Source organism: Alligator sinensis, unplaced genomic scaffold (assembly GCF_000455745.1).
Source record: "Alligator sinensis unplaced genomic scaffold, ASM45574v1 scaffold156_1, whole genome shotgun sequence".
NCBI lineage: Eukaryota > Metazoa > Chordata > Crocodylia > Alligatoridae > Alligator > Alligator sinensis.
The window spans coordinates 1,588,746-1,601,237 of NW_005841844.1; the positions used below are offsets into that span (position 1 = coordinate 1,588,746).

Sequence of the window (12,492 nt, forward strand, 5' to 3'; positions counted from 1 at the left end):
ACAACCAAGAGGAAGCAGCAGCCTTGGAAAACTAACTTATTTTTCTAGTGAAGGGTTTCCCTGAAACCCAGAGGGGCTTGACATTTTCCACAAAATACTCCAGGGCCTTCCTAGCACTGTGGGAGTGCTAGGTCCTGTCCTACACACGAGGAAGCACCAAGAAATATATTAACAGGTACTGTCTTTTAATGAGGACACAGGGGATAGGCTCTTTACCCATTCATGTATCATATGGGCCATGGCTGGACTCTGTCCCCTTCCTCTGGAACACAAGATACAGAGCAGGGATGTCCATCAGACACAGATGTGGAATGGATGGACCAATACTCTTAGCTGGTCTGGCTATTCCTGTGTTGCCAGGAGTGGTCAGTTGCATAGTTGCCTGCTCATTCATCTTGCTAATCTCCGGCTGCTGGAGATGGATCCCAAGGAAACCACTCTAATAATATTAATCAACAAACAGAACTGATGGTGTTGGCCCAGGAAAGAGGCTTGGCACTGTTTGATGAGAACCAGTGCCCTTGGCATCCCTGGACTGTCCAAATAGCAAGGTAGGCATGAAACAGCCTATCCTTCAAGTATTTCAGCAAGGTGGAGAATGCCAAAGTGCCAGCTACTGATGAGCAAGCCATTCTTGGGCGCCTATACACAAGTGCAGAGGCAGATCCAACAAAATTCCAGTGCATCAGAGCAGACTCGATTAATTGAGTCTTCTGGAGCATGGCAATTACCGCACCCCAGCAGCCTCCTGCGTCTCGTATTTCAGCATTTCCGAGCTTCAAAATGGTGGCAGGGCAGTTAAACTAAAGTTTGTCAAACAAGCTGTAATTCAAGCACCACTGCCACAATTTTGAAGCACAGGGACGCTGATACATGGGATGAGGCAGAACTTTAATTAGAGTGGCTCTTTGAGCCACTTTAATTAAGCACCACCCAACCCCACCCCTGGAGCAGGTGTAAAAGTGCCCCTTGTGCCTGAGCACTTCACATTGAGCCTGTATGTTTCAAAGAGCCTCAGGGCTGCTCCCATTTTGGTCCATCTGAGTTGTGTGTGCAAACATTCCCCTACATGTTTTAGCCCTCGTGTGTAAGAGTATCTTTACATGTGCTCTGGGGTGGAGGGCAGGGACATTTTAATTAGAATGGGTCTTGGGACCCACTCTAATTAAAGCACCTGCAGCATCTTGTGTACTCCGTGTCCTGCACTTCAAAATAACAGAGGGAGCATTTTAACTAAAGTTTGTTTGGTGAGTTTTAGTTAAAGAGCCCTGCCACCATTTTGAAGCATGGGGACACTGAATACGTGTGACACAGAGGCTGCTAGAGCATGCTAATTAGCATGCTCCAGCAGATTCGATTGAGTCTGCTCCAACACGTGCTACTTAGCATGCATCGGAGCAGGCAATGGGCATGTGTGTAGGTGCCCTAAGTGTGCAAGTGTCTGCATGAACAAGGTTACTTGTCTCCTCTGCAGATGCTGTTCTGGGGGGTTGACTGTCCTCTCGCCTGCTTCAGAAGGGAAATTCACACTCTGCGAGAGAACCTGAGGGAGCAGCTCAGTAGAATCTTCCTCCCTGATAGGCAAGGGCACACAAGTCAGATCCCAAGTTTATGCCCTGGGTAGAAGTTTGGGGGCCCTGCAGGGACTGGAATCTATGCTCTAGAGTCTGCATAAATGTTGGGCAAAGGCAACTTGACATTCAGGTGTGCAAGGAATTTCCCAGAAGCCTGAACAGGGAGGATTGAGCTGTATTTTCCTTGAGTGACTGTAAGGAATACCACACAGAGGACCTAGATACAAGAGCAGCATCCTGGGTGTGAATACAGTTGAGGCCAGCAAATATAGCAGTTCTGGTGTCTTTTCAGCACTAGAGAAAAAGCATAAGGAGAGCCTTTCCCCAGTGTTGTATGTACCCTGGCTGTAAGATGATTTATGACAGTCTGGGTCCATGTGCATGGTGGTTAATGCACAAATGATCAGGCCATGCTCAGAAGCAGAACACCAAGGGTCAGGTATCCAGGTTCTAGCCATATTAGTCCAGAGGCAAAAGGAATCAGAACTCATGGCAAAAGGGTGCTTGTTGCCCAAAAGCTTGCAAATAAAGATTTTTTTCTGCATAAATCTAGTTGAACACCAAGGGTAGCATTCTATTCTTTCCTGGTTGTCTAAATAGCCATTTTCTGGTCATCCACAGGGCATTTTTGATATTTATGGTCATGGGGTAATTCTATTCCTGGACACATGAATGATGTGAATGTGCTGAATCTGCATGTCTGAATCTAAAATTATTTTCTGTTGAATCTGCTAATGCTAATGCATGTATAGTTTTACTTTTAAGTTCACAATCTATTCTGTGCCTGCCAGTCTGGCAGCACTCTCCACTTGTGGCTGAAGCCATTAGTTTACGAATGCCTTGTACAAACATAACAGATGACTACATGGTAAAGTCAAACAAGCATGTGCAGTAGCAGTCATAGCCTGTATGCACACCATTTGTGGAGGTGTAGACTTAAGGAACCTGAAAATGTAGTTATCCAGAATAAATGACTACCAGTCTTAGCTCTGGGAACCAAAAAGGGATGTGTGTGCATGCCTGTCCCCACCCCTCCCTCTTTTGCCCCTAGGGCTCAGTAGCTAGGGCACTCACCTGGGATACTAGATGTCCTGGGTTCTCGGCCCCGCACTCACCCAGAGGGGATTTAAAACAAGGCCTTTCTGCTTTCCAGTACACACTCTAATTACAGGTCAGGCAAGGGCACTCCACTGGAATGACGGGTAACAACCAGTCTTTCCCCCTATCTGAGTGAGGGGGACAAAAAACCAGCCTTCAAGTTCTCAGAGGAGTGCCCTAGCCACCCAGCTATTTATTGTGCAATATGGAAGTCTCACTCATACATTTTGCTTCTGCCACTCTGTATACGTATGTATGTAGTTAGCTATGTCTCCAGGAGTAGACTACTCCTGGGCATGATAAGTACCAAAAATACTCTGTAAATGACCAAAGAATGGCAACTTAGGTGATCAGGAGAGAAAAGAATGCCTCCCACCCCCCCAAAACAGGCAGAAACTAACTGGCATCTACTATTGGTCTGATGGATCCGCAGAACTGCTTATCTGTTCCTGGGTAACCAGGCTAATAAGTCCTCCTACCTCCAGGTTTTTGCCAGGTTATTCCAAAATGCTTTTGCACTATGAAAAACCTGTCCCACAATTCTCTGCTTTGGCACGAGCAGTTGAAAGAGATGTGAAATCCACCCAGATTGTCCTATGATACATGGATACAAACACAGTAGACAATAGGGTAGATATGAACAAGCCAATATAATTAACACTTGCTTGAGCACGGAACAAGGAACAAGGCTGTTGCATGGACAAACTGGAACATCCTATTAGCAATCCCATCAGTCGAACATTTTTGATCCTGGTTAACATGGTTTGGTCTATCTCTGGCATATTCATAGATGTAGTCTATGGTGTTTCCAGAGAGCTGCACTGCACTGAGAGAAAGGGCACGCACACAATGCGGACTGAATAACAGGCCTTGGTTAATGAGAAGAGACAGTGCCTGGCACCCAGCAGGATTGTACCACAGCTGGCTTTCTGCACTTGCTTATGGGCAATAAATAACCCATCCCTTCTACACTTAAAATACATCTGGTTTTCCTGGGGAAATTTATCTTGTAAGTTGACAAGTAACCCCACGGCACAAGCATTGTTTCCCAACAATTTCTGCAATTTGCAGTCAAATCACTGGGGGAGGCAAAAGAGCAATTGGAAAAAAGATGCTTTTGTGCTAGTTACATGTCTCATCAGCACCACCAAGAACAAGTGCTGTTTGGGAAAAAGGATGAGAGTTAACCCCCTCGTGCTGGCCTGGATTTCCTGAAGAAATGTCCCTCGCAAAACCAGATGACATTCAAAGGACCTGTTAGCTGACACCTCTGCACACATGTGCCTGAAATACTCTAGCAACACCCTCTTTGAAAGTATTTGTTAAGATTCTTCCATTGTAACCGCAAGGAGCAGATTTTCACTGCCCAGTGTTGAAGATATTCATGGCTTGGGCAGTCCTGCTTGGTAAACCCCAGCTACTTCACACCTCCAATGATCTACAGATCTGCATCTAAATGCACTGTACTATTGTACATGGGGGGAAGGCAAATTCATCTTAATGGAGCCAAGACTGGTGCAACTGTAGTTAAAGTCCTGCAGTGGGCAGAGCTGAAACAAACAACCATGGGTAGAGATGAAGCCTGGTGACTCTATTTCCATTTACTGGAGGGATGGATGCAATGAGCTTTTTGGCCCTTTCACCCTTACAGCTGCAGTGTCCCAGTGCCTTGGGTTCTGTCCTGCAGAACCTTCATTATTGAGATGCTAACAGATGCCAGTTCCTCAGGCTGCTTGGTGAGCAGATAAAGGTTAATACCAGTGCTGGGAGTTGTGTATCTTATGCCACCATAATTTTTAATTTTATCATTTTACTGCCTGACTTCTACATCAGTACAGTGTACATGGCTCACTCCTTTGTCTGGAAGCTCTTCTTGCTGTTCACTGTCAACAAAAATCTTCTTACACCTCACCCTCTCTTTAGCATGGACTTATGCCATCAGTGCTATCCTTGTCTCAGCACCACGGCATGGCTTGCCTTATGAAAAGCAACATATCTGATGCCAAGAGCTGGGTGACACTCAAGGAAGTTATCTTGGAAGATGAGCTTCATCCCTTCTCTCTCCCTTCCCCCCCGCCCTTCCAAGGACACTTTTGTCCAGAGTGTAAGGATGGCTCATGAGCTCTACTCTACCACAGAGGGGTCAGGCAAATGGGGGAAGGCAGCCCTACCCTGGGTGTGGATAGTAGCAAGTACTCTCCTGCAGAGCTAGGACAGTGCCCACTGGTGCATTCACACAGCAAGGGACTCCCTTCAATTTCAGCTGTTCCCTAAAGGGGGGACCCAGGTGGCTCTGAAGAATCCTTTTGCCAGAAGCTCCACAGGGTCCCAAAGGCCAGCTTTACAGATATAGCTCACTAGGTACACGCTAGAGACCATAGAGGCTTCAGCACTCCTCTGTGACACATATGCAGGGTCCAACACTGTTACTTTCACCACAGCAAGCAAGAGAAGTCAGAACTATCAGAAGCTGTGGAATCAGGGAAATCAAATGCTGGAAACACAGCTGCCACTCCAGGCTCTGAAATGCCGGACTTGCAAGGGCTCCAGACAAAGGAGCTACCCTGACCCAGGGCAGGCAAATTCATTCCTAGTGCAAGTGGAGCCCAGATTTATACCTGGGTAGGTGATGCCACTGCCAAAGGCCTAAGGTTGCAGGAGGCCTCCTCCATTGCCAGCATTCAACCTGAACTGAGAAAAATGCATTTGTAGCCTATTCATTGGCCCCAGTCTGATTAATGATGAAAACTCCCACCCACCTACAAAAGCTGCATGTGCTCAGCAAATGCTCAGCACTGCTAAGGATCAGGTCCTATATACAGAGAGAGGGTGACATGTGAATAGAAGTAAGCAGATCCTAGATACATCTACTGAGCAAGTTAGTGCCAAACATTGAGTCCCAACTCACTGCAGGTCCCAGAGCAGGGAACCCACACCTGGGACCTCGAGCTACACTAGATAAATGTTGACTTTTATCACTGTTTTTCAGGACTGTTCAAATACATTATGTGAAGAGATTTCAGGCACTGGGCCAATCCCTAGCCCTCTGCCATGACTACTCCTGTGACTATTTGCCATTCAGCTTGCATGACTTGTCACCTGAGGGCAGATAAGCAATATCTTTATGCTGCGCCTGGGACCACCACTGAGGCACACCCTCCTGGCCACTTGCTCCTTCTTTTCCAGCATCAAATCCCAGAAACGAGATGATGTAACCACCTTAGAGCGTCTCTGACCAAGTGCCAAGAAGTATGTCCAAGGCAGAGAACTCAAGAGTGGTGCTGAGGTGTGAACTCGGGTTTGTTCTCCGCCAGCTACATTGCCTCATTTCCGGGATCTGGCATATACTGGGCAGGAGTCAAAGGGTGGCCTTCTCGGTGGTGGTCCTAAGCATAGCATAAAGGCAGTGTAGTCAAGACTTAAATCACATGGTACTGTTTCTGTTTCCTAATTGAGATGGCAGAAACTTTCCTAAAACAGGTGAATGAGGTTTCAAGACAAGTATGTGTTGCATCTGCCATGAGAGAATTGCTTTCCACAGACAATCACATTCAAGAGTGGGAAAAAGGAGGGAAAAAATTAATACAAATGGTTGTGGATTGCACCAAACTGGGCTGGTAGATCATTCTTTTTTAGTGTTTGGCCTATTTGCTCATTGATCTCAAAAATAGTCAAGTTCACAGAGGAAGGAAATATCATAGAATCATAGAAAGAAGGACCAGAAGGGACCTGTAAAATCATCAAGTCCAGTCCCCTGCCATGGGCAAGAGGTAATTGGGCTCAAATGAGCTCAACAAGGTATTTGACCAGCCTCCTCTTAAATACTTCAAGAGATGGCGACTGGACCACCTCTGCTGGAAGTGTGTTCCAGATTCTAGTTACGCAAAATGAGTTTTTCCTTATGTCCACCCAAAATAGTTAACAAAATACAGTTAACAAAAAATAAGGTGAGGCTGAAAAGATAGCCAATGCAACACAAAGGCCTCTTGAATCTGTCATCAAGAGTAATCTTTGGACAGAGCATCTTTTCCTAGCTATCACTAGCAGTGGAGGCTCAAGTACTGAGGCACAGAAACCACTCCTGCTACATCATCAACACCTCCATTCGGAAGAGGAATTACTGCCACCTTCAGATGGTGCTACTGAGCCAAGAAAAATGAGCAGAAAATTGCATGCTGAAGGAATTTATCTGTCTAATGAAGCACTTTGGCCAACAGTGACAGATGGATTTGGTGGAGCCATAATCACTCATAAAGCCTGTCTAAACATGGGTGATTTCCCAAATCTGTCTGATAGCACAGAGAAGATGAAGTCTAAGAATAGACTATTTTAATAAGAAAGGAGAGAAACAATGAAAGTGCCAAAAACCAACGGAATTGGGGAGTGCCTGTAGTCTTCATCTCCCCCCAGCTTCAGCGGCTGGAAGAATATAAAGGATCACCTTAAAAAGTGGAAGACTGCATCCCTTATTGGCAGACCATTCAAATATAGCCCTTGTCTTCTGTCAAGTTCAAGATGAACACAGCTTCTGGGATGACATGATGGAAAGAGGGGCCGTACATACATTTGAGGATCTGCTGTATTTTGATAATTCTGTAGCACCCTAAAGGATGGAAACTTACTTGAGATTTTAGAGCCAATAACATATCAATTGTCAATTCACTTCTACAGGCACATCAAGGTGCACCAAGATTTCTTAAAGAGTTACAAGCCCTATATCTAAACATTCCTGCAAAATCACTCAGAAAGGAAAGGGATCCATCCTTATAGGGACCCCAACCCATATAAATTAAAAGCCCCAAAATCCCAGTCAGTCACAGAGCAGGAAACAAATCAAATGGGTGAGTACTACATGGGTTTCCCATGCTATTTAACTTCCATATAACTCTCATAATGCAGGGAGGAAAAAAAACCTTCCTCAACCTACTGTGAGCTGTGGAATCTATTGACCTGCTTTAGGACTCTTCCGAAGAGATGAACTTTTTTTTCCCCGTCTCCCTTTTTCCAGATCACTGAATCAGCAAATTAGAACAAGAATATAATTTAGCAATACAGCAGTTTTTGAAAGACATTGGTCCCCCTATGTCCACCGCCCAAATAGACTTTTTTTCCCCTTCACTATTCATTCAGATCTGATGCTAATTGAAAACTTTGAACGTGGTTAAGAAAACAGCAAGTTATCTCTTTTGGAAGACGTCAGAGATTGCATAATACCCTCGCAACATGGTACAATATTTTTCTGCCTCCATGGAGACTGTGATGTTTTTAACCTTCAGCAACTTCATGGGAGCAGTCTTCAGGTAGAGGAGGAGAAAGGCACATACAGATTGCTGGCTGATCACTACCAAAACCTGAATGTGGATTAAATGGAATTTACAGGGAACTTTGTTCAGAGATCTCAGCCTATCCAAGTGTGGCCACTGATCCACAGCAGAAAACAATCACTCACAATTTAGCTATTTCTGCTCAGGACTGCACTAGCAGGGAGAATCAATTCCTCAGTATCCACTCAGTTCTTCCAGGCCAAGGTTGCATCCCTAATATGCAAGGGAAATACAAGACCCAATATACAAGATCCATTATTGTTGCTACCCATATCATTTTTATGCTAGGGCTTGGAAGATCTTATAAGAGGTATGCACTTTCCTAGGGAAGCAAAAATAACCTAAGGAAAAGAAAGCCTCCTGGCCCAAAAGAATGCTTCTGTGAGAAAGGTTTCCTAGAATTTCAAATTTGAGAAAGCAGGTGGACAGAGGGTAACTTACCCCCTGCATCAGCAACACAGCAAATCCAGTACTGGGGTTGAGCTCTTACAAACAGGCAGACCAAAAGGAGGAGCAAAAAGTGCACCAAAAAGACTCCATCCTTATATCCTATTGTCATTGATCCTTCCTCCCTGACAGGAGTGACCAGCCTGCAGTGTGAATGGCCTCACACATGTGGTATTAATAGTAAAGCACTAAAGTTCATTACTATGTCATGTCTGGAACATGCTCAGAGGCACTTCACATAATCTAACCTGAAGTGTACTGGGAACAGGTGGGTTCTTACCTTGATCCACAAAGCCCTTGTTGAATTTCAGAAGTATCTGATAAGGCAGTCCATGTTACCTTGCATATGGCCTCTAAATTAATCACATAACTCCCCTGCACTGTCATTCTTTCAGGAACCAGTTTCCTAAGACAAGCTGAAGTGTTGGTGCAGCTTTTCTTCAAGGCCGCACACTGCTGTCCTGGCTCACACAAACTTGCCACTGATTTGAGAGTAAAGTCTTAAAGCCTGACCCTGCAACGTGCACAGCATCCTTACGACTCTCTGAATTCAGCTGGAGCTGGAAGTTCCTAGCATCTGATGACAGGGTCTATCCTGATTTTGATTACTCCAGTGCAAATCTAGAATAGATCCTTATTCTTTGGTGCATTTGTACTGGAATATTCAAGATCAGGATCTGGTCCCTGAAAAAACGTAGCCTGCCTTAACACTTGGCACTTTTACCAAACAAAGTGGCTGTCCCTGATGACTTCACTAACTTTCATAACCTTAGTCCTTAACAGTTGTCCCATGGTACTCTCATTTGCTGAAGAATTAAAAGCCTCTTCTTTATTCCCTTTCAGAATAAGAAGCAAATTAATGAATTCCATTAGCATGAGCTTTAACAGTCAATAGTGACTGATCACGGCAGGTTAAGCTCCACAAAACCAACCCTAAAAAAATCAAAGATTGAAGGCCAAAACCAAAACACACTGAGGTCCATGGAAAGCCTCCTCATTGACTTGATCATATTATGGGTCAGGCCGTCAGGCCCCTTAGCAGTTTGATTCACTTACCAGTTTAAAAACGGTTACCATGCAATGGCTAATTTGGCAGGTGAAAATCTGACTGCTAGTATTATGTAGCAAATGGGCATTATAACTCAGAGGGGCCCCTCCAGGAGTCAGTAAGAGGGATAAAAATACTCTGCCAAGGGTTGTACTCATCCTGGCAAGATCTATTTCACCTCTAACTACTAACTGGAATGTGGTGGAGAAACATGAGGGGAAAACTACCCATCTGCATGTGATGCTAAATGTGAGAAGCATTACCAACAAAGTAAAAAGGACCCGGTATTTTATTATCTAGATCAGCTTCCAAACAAAACATTGTGTCCCAAGAGGAAGGGTGGTATGTCGGACTAGACCCAGTTACCTCCAGTGCTGCAGAAGGCTTCTTTTTGAGTTCCTCACATTTTCGGAATTTGCAAATCTGATGGCCAGTTTTGCGATTCCTACAACTGCTGCACTGCTCGCAGTTTATCCGTCTTCGGCACGGAGGGCACATGCCACATCTTTTCCGTTTCTTTTTCCCAGAATTGATGGCAGATGCCAATTCATTCTGCATTGGATACTCTGCCAAGCCAGCCATATGGAGCGCACTCTCTGCCAGAAATACTCCAGCAGGGGTCATAATGAAAAGGCCTGGGTTTATGGGAAAAGCCCCCAGGTAAGGAAAATCAGAGGGGCTGTTCATTGTCTCTGCAGCTGAGACCGCTTCCATGTCAGAGATACCGGTCCCGTGGTCAGTCGGTAGAGGAATGTGCTCCTGTACCGCTCTTTTGAGCATATCTGTAGACTGAGCAAACTGTTGTAGGCTGTTCTGTCCTTCTGAGGAGATTTCTGTCGCTCTGTCTGATTTGCTCAGCATATTAGAGATGTTTTTGTGCTTTGAGGTAGAATTACTTTTATCCACAGTTGCTTCATTGCCATTAGTTAAGGGGGTGCCTTTCTCTGAATGTTCACTTACCGAGCTGGTGCTGCCAAAAGTGGAGTAGTGGGAGAGTGGACGGGACTTCTTAAGACTTTTATTCAAAGGTTCACTTATTATCCCACTTTTGTTTCTCCTCTCAGAGTTGACAGGGGGATGAGAGTCATCTTGGTTATTTTTTTCCAACATGTCTGGTTTGTTCCCAGTATCTTGATGGGAGCCAGGATTGGACATGGTGTTAAAAAAACCCCAAAAACAAAACAAAAAACCCCCGAACCCCACTTGCAGTGGCAACAAACAAACAAACCAACCACCGAAAAATTATATAATGAGAATAAACAGAGGGAATCCTTCCACGGCTGCTGCAAGGGTCTTCAGTGCAATTTCAGTGCAATGACATAGTCTGCTGCTCTGATACAAAACATACGACTCTGGAAGTAGAAAATAATAGGCAGTTAGTACTGGCAAGTGCAAACATGCTTTCTAAAGAAGCTCTTCCTCCCCCTGCACTGAAAATCTCAGTTCCATTAGCAAAGAAACTAGGGAGGAATGGGCCTCGATTCCAAACAGCTCCTCTGGTCTTTAAAGTTTAAAAGGTCAAGATAAATATTAAAGGCTCTAAAAAGAAAGTCCCAGCCCATGACCAACATGGTCCATTAAACCTCCAGGATCTTGATTCTCATCATCCACCAGTGGAAATCAGGATAACCCCATAGAAGCCATATCCACTGCTCTCACTGACGTAATGGGTGAGCAACAGGTCCTTGAAGAAGCTGCAGTCACCTTTGCGCTTCCCTGAAGTCAGGGCTGCTAGCTTTGTCTGTGGCGTAAAATAGAGCAGTCGATTCTCTGGTCGGCAATGGGGAAATCATCAGACTCTTCACAACACTGCACCAAGGCCAAGTTGTTGCAAGAAAGAACATGGGGGTCAAGAGGGTATCTAACCGATTTCCCCCATTAATGTGAACCTATTTTCATGGTGCACCCAGTCTAGGTAAGGACTGAACATCATTTCAGCTGGTGTTTCCAGCCTGTTTCTCTCCCCTGCCCCTCTGTTAACCCAGCACTGCTGCTCTCCATGCTCCTGAGGTTGGATGAGAGGATGCTTAGCTTTAGTTTTATGAATGAGTGTTGCTTACTGAAATTCAGTTTGGAACAGCCACCCGGGGCTCTAGCACAAAGCCTGAAGGTCAGGTTCATGCTAGGCTAACAATGTTGCTTCATTTAAAGGTTTGCAAAATGCTACGTGAAGGGATGGTGAGGCTTCCTAAAGCCTCTTGGACCTAACTCTGATCTCTGTTTTTCCTGTGCAGTGCCACAGGACCTGCCCCTCTCTACAAACAACTGAAGAAGCAAACTAGATGGTCATAGGAGGAGACACCGAGGTCTGTGACTGCAACCCATCCTACACAAGTAAATATGCTGGTGCAGGTCCACTCATTAGCGTAGAATTCATGGCCACACACACCCACACACAACAAAGCCAGAGTAATCAGGCTTTAGCTGAGAAAAGCTGCAAGGCTTAAGGGCACGGAGCCCATCCCCCACACAGAGCGAGCAGGCTGGAGGGCTTCTCAGCAATTCCTTCCTGACTACAGCTCCAGTCCATGAGCTGGTAACCAGCTACCAAAAGAGCCATAGCCACTGCACAGGCACAAGCAGGAATTGCCACCACCACCACTAGCTTTCCAGAGGCTCCTTCACACAGGCCTACCAGCTTGGAGCCCATCTTCTTCCTACACAAGGACGTGGAGATCTCCTGCACAGTTGCTCTGCCCACCCCTACATTCACAACATGGCTGTCATGGGACTTTGCTTCACAAAAGGTAATGGGCAGACTTTCCCTGCCCTACCCATCTGGAACCATGCTGTACCATCTCTTCTCTGTTGCAGCAATGAGCCCAGATTACTTCCAGGAGATAATCATTGGCACACTCCTCCTGGCTTTTATCAATCCATCATTCTTCCCTTTCTTGCAGATATTCTTCAATTAACACACCCTATTCAATAGGTCTGCACTGCAAGACTAAACTAGTGTATCTATCTCTTTCCTTGGGGCCTACAGAAGAGAGATCAAGTT

The 12,492-nt window shown here is 45.3% G+C and overlaps 1 protein-coding gene across 3 annotated transcripts in view; it reads right to left on the minus strand.

The window, feature by feature from the left end:
- CXXC5 (CXXC finger protein 5) overlaps positions 1-12,492 on the minus strand; it is an 87,678-nt gene that overhangs the window by 5,741 nt on the left and 69,445 nt on the right. For 2 of the 3 annotated variants that reach the window (XM_025205925.1, XM_025205919.1), the window contains exon 2: positions 9,701-10,843. In XM_025205925.1, coding sequence (XP_025061710.1) covers positions 9,735-10,646 — 912 coding nt within the window. In that variant the 5' untranslated portion in view covers positions 10,647-10,843 and the 3' untranslated portion in view covers positions 9,701-9,734. Of the gene's footprint in view, positions 1-9,700; positions 10,844-12,492 lie in introns of those variants that run through there. The other variant, XM_006015714.3, reaches the window with a different exon arrangement.